The 12,927-nt window shown below is 38.9% G+C and overlaps 1 protein-coding gene across 1 annotated transcript; it reads right to left on the reverse strand.

Annotated features, from left to right (window-relative positions):
• Positions 1-4,264: 4,264 nt before the first annotated feature.
• On the reverse strand, positions 4,265-11,153 carry pfn1 (profilin 1). The gene is made up of 4 exons (XM_033609645.2): positions 10,997-11,153; positions 10,654-10,780; positions 5,872-6,061; positions 4,265-4,729 (listed from the first exon to the last, which is right to left on the reverse strand). The coding sequence occupies exons 2-4, from the start codon at positions 10,777-10,779 to the stop codon at positions 4,632-4,634; spliced, it is 414 nt and encodes a 137-aa protein (XP_033465536.1). The 5' UTR covers position 10,780; positions 10,997-11,153; the 3' UTR covers positions 4,265-4,631.
• Positions 11,154-12,927: the final 1,774 nt, after the last annotated feature.

Consider the following 12,927-nt stretch of genomic DNA (forward strand, 5'->3'; position numbering starts at 1 on the left):
CAACTGTTTTCAACACGTCCTTTACTAACTTTTGCGGTGTTTGATCTTGCAGGGATGTAGCCATTTTTCTGCCATGGTTTGCGTCCTGTAGGCGATATTTTTGTGGGCGTGTTACACCAAAACCTGTTTCCCCCCGGCAATATTTTTGCCAGGGGGAAAAGTGAGAGTCGGCCCAGCCGGCCCAGCCGGCCCAGCCAGACCTTTCTTTTCTTGAGAAAGGTCTGGTGAGCGAGACTACAAAGGAGAGGATAAGTCCTTATGTCCTCAAACAAGTACTTCCTAGTTAACAGCGTCTTGTCTTGTTACTGTTGCTAAAATTGGTCAAATTTGTTGTCACATCAAACTACAAATGTTATTAATCATGAATAAACTAGTTTCAACCATAAAATGTGATCAGGTTTTGGACCTTGTCCTCTTTTGTGCCAGGATCAGCTGCAGATTGACTTGGCAGACATGGCTGCCATCTTGATTTTACATGGATCACTGTATTGTGGTCTGACTATCACTAGATGGCAGAAGTGTCCACGAATGAGGACAACAGGTCTGAGTTAAGTAGAATGAAGTATAAGGTCAAGTAAACTCAAAATGTGATGTCCTCATATGAGGACACATGGTCTCGAGAGGATATTGCTTGTTTAAGGACCAGATGAAGTTTTTGGCCTCTATGGCGACGGTTATTGACCGTACCACTGGAAGTGAAAGAAAATCTGAGAACATTAAGATAATAATAGATGCTGCTGCATACATACGCACTGCATTTACAGAAGTCATTGCAGGAATATCAACAGTGTTGAACTTGTTCTATATTACTCATGACTCATTACTCTTTTTAAAATTAATTTTATTACTTTACTTTTTACTGCCTGACAACAGTAATTCATTACACTACTCATTACATTACTTTCCGTTACAGCCCACAAAGTTGGTAATTGTGTCTTTCCTCCTCAAAATTCAGATTTCTCATGTGCTCCTCTCGGGGTCATCTCCATCAAGTCAGTTGCAGAGATGTCCACCACATATCCAGCCACAAGCTTCATCAGTTCCAGTAGCTTGGCAGGGCTGCTGCCATCCTCCACAGCCGAGGAGGGCTCACTTTTGGTAGGGTGTATTTCCTGGAGCTTCATGTTGTTGTGTTATCAGTCATAGTAAATCTGAGGTTTCAGAATGTGTCTCTTACAGAGGAAAGAGTTTTAGTACCGCTACCTGAAACAACGATGCTCAGGTCATCATCACCCCCCCCCCCCCCCCCCCCCCAAAAAAAAAGAATAATATCAATATTTCCAGTTACTTAAGGGAAATGTTTCTATTTTACAAACTAGCTTTGTGCTTGCTACATGCACGTGCAACATCACAATTGAGAAAATTAATACAGGGATGTGATTAATTGCTGGATTATAAATCAGTAGTGGTGTGATAACAAAAGTAAAGTTGTAATGAGTTATTTGATTTTGGGTAACTGTACTTTTATTACTGAAATTTTTATTAATGATTCGTTGCACTACTCCTTACTGGGAAAAGTAATATTTTTATTGTAACAGGTAACTAGTAACTTGTTAACTAGGGCAGTAATGGGCAGTGTTGGGTAGTGCACTGAATATCAATGACCCAACTTCTGGGCCTATCAGCCATCACTTATAATAAGCTTCTGTGTCCAGCAGCCAATATTTCTAGAGATCCGATATGGCCGGCAGATATCTGGGCCAAGACATCGTCTTCTGTGCACCACTCATTGTTAAGAGTTAAATATCATCTTGAGACGATCCAGACAGCATTTCAGATAATCTCTATTAACAGCTATTTATTTGTTTAAGTTTTTTTTTTTTTTCATTCATTTCAAGAAGCTAGATCATTGTCAGACGATCGCTGATGGGTGCAGACATTACATTTCAGCCACTGCGTTCCACCGCTTCACACGGATTATCTACCTATGGGCAACCAAAGCCTGCTTAAACCTGATTGGTCAATATTACGTGAACTACAGATGAACACCAGAACACTTCAGATACCAAAATCCTTTGGCGTTGCCTCCAGATCCCATTCACATAAGCAAATATTTGTTTATAGTGATGTGATTATCAATGATTATAAAGAAAATTACATTATTATTCTAGTATTAGAAATATTTGTCACATGTTTAATAATAGTAGCAATAACATTATTATTATTATTCATATTATATTTTATAATATATTATTATTAACAACATCATTATTATCAACAATAATGACAAAACCAACAAATACTATTATTATTATCACCGTTCCCATATGTATTATTTTCTGTGTTTGTCTCTGTGGTGTGAACTAGTGTGACGGTCCCTAACTCAGATAGAGAAGGTCAAAGTTCATCTAAAGGGGAAATGTGAGACCAGCTTAGCATTCACTGCAAAGGGCACTAACCCCAACACACACACACACACACACACATACACACACACACACCTTACCCTTTATAACTGTACTACAGACTGCAGCCTGTCCAGTGTCCTGTAGCCTTTAACTGTGGCTAAATATAACTGCACATGTCTGGAAGGGGGTGTCTCTTCATAATTTTTTTAATATTCAACAGTATTTTTACTCTTATTGTGGTACACTGTGTACTACATTTACACTACATGATGATTTCACTGTAAAGAAGTTGCTGTGTCAATAAAGCACATTTGAACCTGAGACACAGCCAGGCAGCGTTATGTGTACTTTGTTGTATTTGTACATCAGACATTTTTGCTGCACTGCTGTTCACACAGTAACATCCCGAGTGACTGCTGTAATTGTAGTACTATTAGTGGCAGGAGTACAGTAGCACTACAAACAAGCAAAAGAATATAAGTAGCTGCAGTAAAGGCAGTATTAGAAGTAGTAGTGGTAGTAGCAGTAGTAGTTATCATAGTATAAGTAATAGTAACAGCAGCAGTAGTAATATTAGTAATTGTAATAATATTCCTATTGTAGAATTAGTAGTAGTGGTAAAATTAGTAATATTAGTACTGTAGTAGTAGTAACAGTAGCCCCACTAGTGATATTAGTAGTATAATAGTATGAGAAATAGTGGTAAAAATTATAATTGCAGTATACATATATCACTATTATTAGCAGCAGTAGTAGTAGCAGTAGTAGCATAGTAGTAATCATAATAATAGTAACAGCAGCAGTGGTAAAATTAGTAATTGTAATGGTAAAAGTATGGTAGTAGTAGCAGTAGTGGTAATAGTTTGTAGCAGTAGTACTGTTACTTGTAATAGTAGTAGTAGTGCTACTGAGAAACAACAGAAGTAATCTTGATTACCATATCAATAGAAATTATATTATTAGTAGTAGCCATCATAGTAGTAATAGCAGTAATAGCAATAGTAGTAATCATAGTGGAAGTAATAGTAATTGCAGCAGTAGTAATATTAGTAATTGTAGTCGTATTAGTATAGAAGTATTGGTAGTTGTGGTAATGGTAACATCAGTAGCAATAGTACTTTTGATAGCAACAGTAGTAATAGTTGCCCTTCTCGTAATATCAGTAGTACAATAACATTAGAAACAGTAGTAATTACAATTGCAGTATCAATAGGAATATCATTAGTAGTAAAGAATGTTGTAATACTAGTTGAAGTAGTAATAGCAGTAATAGCAATAGAGGTGATCATAGTAAAAGTAATAGTAACAGCGGCATTAGTAATATTAGTAATTGTAATAATATTCGTATAGTAGAATTAGTTGTAGTGGTAAAATTAGTAATATTAGTACTCTTAACAGTAACAGTAGTGGTAATAGTAGTCCTCTTTGTAATACTGGTAGTATAATAGTATCAGAGACAGTCGTGGTAATAGTAATTGTCATAGTAGTACAAATATTATTATTAGTATAAGTAGTAGTAATTGTACTAGAAACAGTGCAGTAATTGGTGTACAAGGAGAAATATCATCAATAGTAGTAATAGTAGTAGAATATTTAATCACATCAGTAGTTATTGAAACCACTACTAATACTATTACATTTCCATTACTTATACTACTGTTTCTATTACTATTACTGTTACTACACTATGACAACTACTACTGCTGTTATTGTGAGTACTACTGCTACTAATATTACAGTAGCAGTATAGAATCATCACAACTAAATTCCCAACCCAAACCTACACCATAATGTCCTCACAAGGCAGAATGTCCTCACTGAACAAAAATGCCCCCACGTAATGGTTTTAAATGGAAACTCTCTCTTACAGAGATAGGAATACATGCCAAAACACATACACACAGAAACACACAGTGTTCTTAAGAATAAACATTTTGGTCTTTTTATTTTTAAGGCGTGTGATTTGTTTCAACAGAGGTGTGACTGGACAGAGACTCATAATATCTGTAAAAATGTAACACTGGCTCCCTGCAGTAAGATCAGATTTGAACACGCTAACACACCTTCACACATGGTTCATCACCACTGTGTGTGTGTTCAGTTTCATCATTCACACATGACATGGAATACAACTTGGAACACTTTTTTTATTTATCCCTGATGGCAGAATTAAAATAATAAAAAACTAGAGAAGCTCAGAACAGCGGCCAGTGAGTCGATACGCTAAGAGAGTCAGCTGGAGGAGGGGGTGGCGGTCGTCTTGTCTTGTTGGTTCAGGAAGTCTTAAACATTGCTATTCTTCAGGTGATTGACAATCTTGTACACCTCTTCAGCCAACGTACCCCCATTGGATTCTTTTGATCCCTTAGCTATGACTAGAGCTGTGGAGACAGACAGAGACACATGAGTGAGACAGGAGGGTCAAACTTTGACTTATTAAAAAAAAACACACACACACACACACTAATGTGTGCTGAACTAATGGATTTATTTAAGCAGTGTGCGGCAGGCGATGATGACGATGGTGCAGAGGAGTGAGCGGACAGCAGGTATCAGATGCTTGCTAAATGAGCCAACTGAAAAACAAACTGTTTCTTTTCCAAGGTTCTCAAGCCAGACTCAGAGGTTCAGAGAAGTTCATGCTAAACCCAATGTCAGCTGGGACAGGCTCTAGCCCGCACCCGCTACCCTCAACAGGAAAAGCGGTTACGGAAAATGAATGAATGAAAGACGGGGTATGGACGGATGAGGCCAGAGCAGATTATTAGCTCACTGGCGCACTACTGAATGTTACCGTGTGACTGTTAAGTAAATTACAGCATGATCAGTGGTGTAGTGGAGGGTATACACAGGAACACGCTCTACACCCACTCTTTTCTTGGCCATTTAAGATATACCCCTGTTGATAGGAGCACTGTTCTCTGCAGGTTCTGCTGTAAGGAGTACCATCAGAGAACTTCAAGCCTGAAACATCACCTCAACACAAAGCATTTAGCAGCGAACCCTGTGGTCTGAGCTAGCACAGCCTCTGATGATAACGTTAGCAGTCAGCCTCATCGAGCCACACTCGACCAGGTGTTCAGACTGAGTCAGTCTACCTGTGACCGACTCACTGACTCCCTTACAGAATGGACTGCAGACCAGTTTGGGTGGTCGAGGACAGGGGGACAACTGTGTCCAAAATCCAGCAGCTTTGCTACGACACATCTGACAACATTCATTTGAACTGAAATTTCATAAAAACTTTCACAGCAAAAATTGATGTATGTGATTAATCTAATTAATCGCAGAGCTTGTAATTAATTAGATTTTTTTTAATCCCTTGACAGCTCTTATTATTATTATTATTATTAATATTATGTATTAGCCTATGTTGGTAAATTGGACTGTTGAATGAATAGAAAAATATCTGATGCTTATGTCAGACAGTCCACATGATGTCTGTTTCATGCCTTTGTAACAAACAGATGAAATCAGACAGAGGAAGATGGCTGCTTTTTGTTGTCAGTTCGCCCCTGCTTACCTGTTTTGCTGACGCCAACACACACACAGCGGGTGTTGCCCTGTTCATCTTTCACTGACTTCAGATCCATGCTGAGTATGTGGGGGTCGTCAGAGTTATCTCGGATAAACATGCACTTCATTCCCCCAATGGTAGGGCCATTGCTGCGCAGAGCGTTTGTGTCACCAGCCAGCCTCTTAATTTCCCCCACCTAAGAGAAAGAGAGAGAGCGAGAGAGACGGACTGGTTATTATCATGTCTGATCTGAGACATGAACCAACAAAGGACCTACCGCATTCCCTGATAAATTCCCCCCATCACCCTGTTGTTGTAGCTTCTATGTATCTCCATGCAGTCGAAGTGTATCCATTCACAGTAAACTGAATGATGTGTAAGCAGCTCCTGTTTGCAGTGTACCCATGGATGTACAGAGAACATCCACTGGATCACTGTGATACTGAAGAAAACTTAAAAACATTATTACTCTTTTTTTCCTATGATTTTTAAGTGGATTCATGGACTTTTATTCTGGATCCACATCAGAGATGAGGAGATGTCACACTGAATGATTCAACATGTGTGATCTCCCCTATGACCTGTGTCACTGCTGCAGCTCCAACTGCTGGAAAACTGCTATAACTAACTGTTGTCCCTAAGGGCTCGTCACTTTTGACTTTTTACTCCCTGCACTCCATAAAACCTCTGTTAACTTTGAGTTTCCACCACATAAAACCTTGTCTGTGTTTGCACTCCTCACACTAGTCCAACACAGTGCCTGGCTGAAGGGCAGCACATGTCGGGAGGTGGAGGCTCTGTTGTTTCCTCCAGTGTTTCCATGAATTCCACTGAACTGGTTTGACTGGTTTGACTGCGCGTTGTTTAACTGTATCTGCTGACTCACTTGCAGGGACACACTTGTTCATAAACTTCCTGTATTAGATCTGAAATGATTAGTCTATCAGTTATCACCAGTGGAGAGGAACAAAGTACTTTAATTAAGTACTGTACTTAAGTAAAATTACGAGGTATATGTACTTTACTAGAGTATTTCCATTTTCTGCTACTTTATACTTCTAATCCAGTACATCTCAGAGCGAAACATTTCACTTTTAAATGCACTTCATTTATGTGACGGCTTTAGTTACTTTACAGATTCAGATTATAATACAAAATATGATTAATAATAAATTATAAAGCATTATTATAGATTAAACTACCAAGCAAAATATAGTAATTAAAATGAGATCCACCTTTACCGGCTGCAACATTAAGGTGCTCAACACATTAATGTATCAATAATTATAGTTTAATATCATATATATTTATGCACTTACAAACTTTTACTTAAGTCTAATTTTAAATACAGGACTTTTGTCTCTAATGAGCTTAGTGAGCTTTTCTACACTGTGGTATTATTACTTGTATTTATGGAAGAGATCTGAGATCTTCTTCCACCACTGTAAGTTAGTCAGTTGATAGCAAATAATTAGTGACTTCTCACACTGTAAATCAGCTAGCTCTGGGCTCACTTAGATCCTTCTCACACAGTCATTGTTAACCCAAGGTTGACCTAAGCCCGTATGATTCACACCATACTTCTACAGGCCAGTGGCTTCTCTTTAACGGAGAAGCATCAAAAACAGAGAGAACTGTTGCGAAACAGACATCTATAAGAATAAGACATCTATTGTTGGACCTTTTCCAGCAGACAGAAGACATGTTGCTGTTTTTGTGCCTTATGGGTGTCTAGCAAAGTACCACCACCTAACTTACAGTTGTTTTAAGTTAGCTAGCTTGCTAGGTGCCTCCAGTTTTGGTTAGTAGTAGTTACTATGGTTACAACAGCCCTACGACAAAGATAGCACTATAGAGTGTATACAAAGTCCCTTCCAGCATTATACAGACAGGCGAGGCGGAATAATGATGTGAAAATCCCGCCTTGAAGAGGCAGTTGTAAAAGCTGCTAACTTTGACATAAAGCGCGTGTTCAGTGATCATCTGGGGAAGAAGTCGTGTGATTGGACAAAAAAGACGTGACACAAATTCATCAGCTCTGTTTCTCATTGGCAACGTGCATGTGGATATTCTCATTCATCCAGGTCATAGTTATCTCAAGGCAACTGAATCGAACGCAACTGGACTTGGTTTTGTCTTAGAAGATGTTTCACCTCTTATCCAAGTTCATGCTTGTCTGACTAGGCTGGAACTAGCCTGACAACGTTTAGCCCCATGATTAGTAGATTCTTTTTGGGATAACCCTGGAGGCTAACCTGCTCTGGAGATCAGCCGCCAAACCCTCATCTAAAGTCAGGGTTAGCCCATTTTGGAATGTGCAAGTATGAAAGCTTTCTTAGACCCTAAGTGAGGCTAAGTGAGCTTTTAGCCCAGGGCTAAGGCTTAAACAAACAGACCTCCCTTAACTTAAGACAAAAAATAAACAATAACAGAATAAGTAAAGAAGAGCTAAACTAACATTGTTAGTTTTAACATCTGTTAACATCTATTCATGTATAAACACATATCTGGTGAATAGTTATGTCAGTTCAAAAAGGTTCGTTCTCCTTATTAGTGGAACACTGACATTTAGTTAGAGTTTGAAAAAAGATGTCAATCTAGCAAATCGTTTCAGCAACACATAAAGTTTATGATGATTGGAGGGGTATGTATTTGCCCAAACAACATTTCCATAAATCAAATAGGGATAGATCAGGCAATAATATAAAGTACAAAAAAATGTTACAAATAAAAATTAATGTGTTTTCCAATTCAATTTTTCATCAACTAAAATGCCCCAAAAACTAGTGACTCTCTGACATAATCTCAAATATAACACATTCATAACATTTAATTAACATTGCATATATTTATCTACATGACGCCGATAAAGCGTGCGTACTTTCACTGCTCATACCTTTACAACATGAAGCTGATAGTACTTGTGTACTTGTACATAAGGATTTTGAATGCAGGACTTTTACTTTTAATGGAGTATTGATACATTGTTTTATGGATACTTTTACTTCCATTAAAGTTTTGACTGATTGATCAGCAGGTTTGAACTCATTTGGGTTTGAACAGAGCTGCAGAAGAAGAATGTGGAGGACGAGTCAAGACACGACACGACACCACACACACACACACACACACACACACACACACACACATAAACACACACAATGGGTCACTTTAAGATTTTAAAGATTATAAACTGCCAGTTGTAACCAAACAAGCAAATAAACAAACAAACCCTGCAGGTTTGCACAGTGTGTGTGTGTGTATGTGTTGAATTCACACATTGTGTAATCTCCACCCTCACCTCACTGTGTGTGTGTGTGTGTGTGTGAGAAACAAGAAGTGATCGTCTCCACTTCCTGTACTCGCTGCTCTTTTTCGACATCATGTCCTTATAAGGTAGTTAGTCCAACGCTCAGACTGCAGCCCCAAAAAACCACAGACACGCCCGGAAACGACACACGACTGACGTTTCTCAAAAAAGAGTCTTCAATTTAAACTCAACCGTTAACATTCTTGCCGCACAGACCTGAACTCAGAAATTAGCTCCGCAGAGCCGGGCCTTCATAAAAATCATATAAAACTTAAAGTTTTCATTACCCGTCGATAAAAGAATGATCGCACTGGAAAAAAAAATGGCCTCCGCAGCTCGTCATTTTCTCTCACACGAAGGACTTGTTTTAACTCAACCTCCCAAAAAACTATGTAAATAATGTAAAAATGTTTTTGAGGTCACACGATTCAAATGTTTTTCTGTCAATTTAACACCTCAATCTCGCATTTTTGACTCTGAGCTCCAAAAAATATAAAAGACAAGGAAAGTACACATACAGAGGTAAAACACGTTTTTTGTTTCCTGTCAGTTGGTTAGAAAAACAAGACACACAATCCAAAATCCATCTCTATTATCACACTGCAAAAAATGACATTACATATTCTCTCATACTGAAAACTTGTTCTGTCCACATAAAAATAAATGAATAAAATACAGAAATCAGCCAGTAAGCTGGGACATTTCAACGTGTTGCCCGGTCAGTCTGCCTTCATGCTGGGAATTTTCTTGCACTAAGCGTCAAAGCGTTTCACTTTTTGTCACCTGTTTTAACAAAACTGACTGTTTTTTCATTTTTGCAGAGGAGCTGCAAACCTGCATTTCTTTTCCTACAGCACCTGAATGCAACAGCAGCTCCACCCGCCTGTGCTGACGGAGCGGGAACCAGCCAAGCGACAAACTGAACACGCCCCAAACTCAGGATGAAGAAAAAAACTGGTGGAAAACTGCAAAACCCCTTTTATTGAACCAAGTCACAAAAACCTTACAGACATCTATATAAAGTAAGTGAACTTCTGCCAATGGGGTGACAATTCTTAGGGTGAGGTCACCTGTTGCAAACGTGAATATTTAAGAATAAAGGTTTATGTCTTGATGTTAAAGGACTTGTTCCACCTGATTCTGTCCTGTTTCCAAAATTAGCATTGTTTGGTTAAAACAAACCAAGTTTAAATACTGGAATCAGTCTTCCGTTGGCCAAAAACTACAGACACATGAGACTTAGACATGTGTGAAGGAGGAAGAGGAAGTATCTCATGCTGAAATTCTTCCTGGTGACTGAGAAAGACTGTTCTTGTAGTGTGAAATCAAACTTACGATCCCAAAAACTCACAGATTCGTGTTTTACATGGTGTTTTTTGGCTCAGTCTGGAGAGTGAAGTGTTTGAGGGTTTTTCTACAACAGAAACACTGTATGTGTGTGTATGTGTGTGTGTGTGTGTGTGTGTGTGTGTGTTTACCGAAATGTTGCTGAGGCCTGGTGATGCGGCCCACTGAGACTCTTGCCCAGGAGTTTTGCCCCAGATGGCTGCATCATCGATCATGATGTGAGCAGTCAGATTAGTGATGTAAGAGTCCCACGACATCCTGATCAATCACCAACACACACACATACACACACAGATCAGGACTACATGTACACTCACGGACTGACAGCCTGTACGTGTTTGTAAATCAGCTTCATAAGAATCAAAAACATGAAAAGAAGAAGCAAATCAATCAACAAAACAATACCCAATAACTGACAGAGATTGTGTGTGTGTGTGTGTGTGTGTGTGTGAGAGAGAGACCACGTCAGCTTACCTGTTCAGGTGCAGTCTCAGGTGTAAGGGAGACGGGTAACAGAAGTCAAATGTCGAAAGAAGGAAGACTAGTTGTCTTTTATACGTCCGACCACTCCCAGCCTGCAGGCAGCTTCCTGCCTCACTCACTGTTGCCCAGTGTCTCTCCACCCCTCTCTCTATCTCTCTCTCTCTATCTCTCTCTCTCTCTCTCTCTCTCTCTCTCTCTTGCTTGCTTGCACGCTCTCTCTCTCACCTGGGAAATAAAAACCAGGAAGTGAAGTTGAGCTGATGGGGACTGCAGGGTTTCACCCATGTTCAGATTGCAGTCTGCAGGGAGCTCAGAGGGAACTGTGAGGTTTGTGGGGTAGAAGTGAACAACGGCACGATTACCCATCAGTCATTGCACCTTGCTGGAGCGCCGAGAACAAATCACAGAGTTCATACTGGAGTTCACATCTGTCTGTCACCATTATCAGTATGTCTCTTATCATTAAACAGAACTGCCTCTGCACAGCTCGTCTCAAGGATCGGGTGCTGGTCGGCTGCAGGAACGTCTCAGATGAGATCAGAAACATAAACCATGGCACACTGAACTGAATCACTGTCAGTTTATTAAGAGTGAACAACACCTTTCGCCCGTGGCTTCTGCAGGTTTGCTCATCACATGACCACTCACAGGTGTGCTAAATACACATGGGTCACATGACTAATTATCACAGTTATTTCACTTTTCTTTTTCAATATTTTTTATGTCACATTCTTCATAAGGTAATTTACAGTTCATCCAAAAAGCATACAGTCCAGCTCCCAATGTATCTTTTCTTTTTCTTTGGAAGTCTATAAACTAAACATGTTTGGAATCGTTAGAACATGAGGAATATAAAAACTAATGTTTCCATTTTTTTCAAACTCTCTATGGTGGCCATTTTGGATTTTAAACATGGCGAATATTAAAATAAATAAATAAATCTAGTTCCAAGCAATGCAGGTGTTTACTTTCATTTTATTTATTCAAATATTTACATAAGAAAAAAGAACAATGTGGATATGCATTAAGTGAATTTAATGGTCAAAGGTCAAAGGTCAAGCTAACATGCTAACATTTTACACAAATGTCTAACAGGATAAAAATAATGAAGTGATGACATTTTATATCCAAAAGGTCAAAGGTCAGCTTGACTGTGACATCATCATGTTTTAACGTCATGTCTCAGAAACAGATGAGGAGATATTTGATCAGATACTGACCTCTGAACACCCACTTTACAAAATGTCCTCACCTTACACTAATGTCCTCACTTTACAAAATGTCCCCACCTTACACAAATGTCCTCACTTTACAAAATGTCCCCTCCTTACACTAATGTCCTCACTTTACAAAATGTCCCCACCTTACACAAATGTCCTCACTTTACAAAATGTCCCCTCCTTACACAAATGTCCTCACTTTACAAAATGTCCCCACCTTACACTAATGTCCTCACTTTACAAAATGTCCCCTCCTTACACAAATGTCCTCACTTTACAAAATGTCCCCACCTTACACTAATGTCCTCACTTTACAAAATGTCCCCACCTTACACAAATGTCCTCACTTTACAAAATGTCCCCTCCTTACACAAATGTCCTCACTTTACAAAATGTCCCCTCCTTACACAAATGTCCTCACTTTACAAAATGTCCCCAACTTACACAAATGTTCTCACTTTACAAAATGTCCCCACCTTACACTAATGTCCTCACTTTACAAAATGTCCCCAACTTACACAAATGTCCTCACTTTACAAAATGTCCTCACTTTACAAAATGTCCTCACTTTACAAAATGACCCCACCTTACACAAAAGTCCTCACTTTACAAAATGTCCCCAACTTACAAAAAGTCCTCACTTTACAAAAATGTTCTTACTTTACAAAATGTCCCCTCCTTACACAAATGTCCTCACTTTAC

The sequence above is a fragment of the Epinephelus lanceolatus genome, chromosome 22, assembly GCF_041903045.1.
Source record: "Epinephelus lanceolatus isolate andai-2023 chromosome 22, ASM4190304v1, whole genome shotgun sequence".
Lineage (NCBI taxonomy): Eukaryota > Metazoa > Chordata > Actinopteri > Perciformes > Serranidae > Epinephelus > Epinephelus lanceolatus.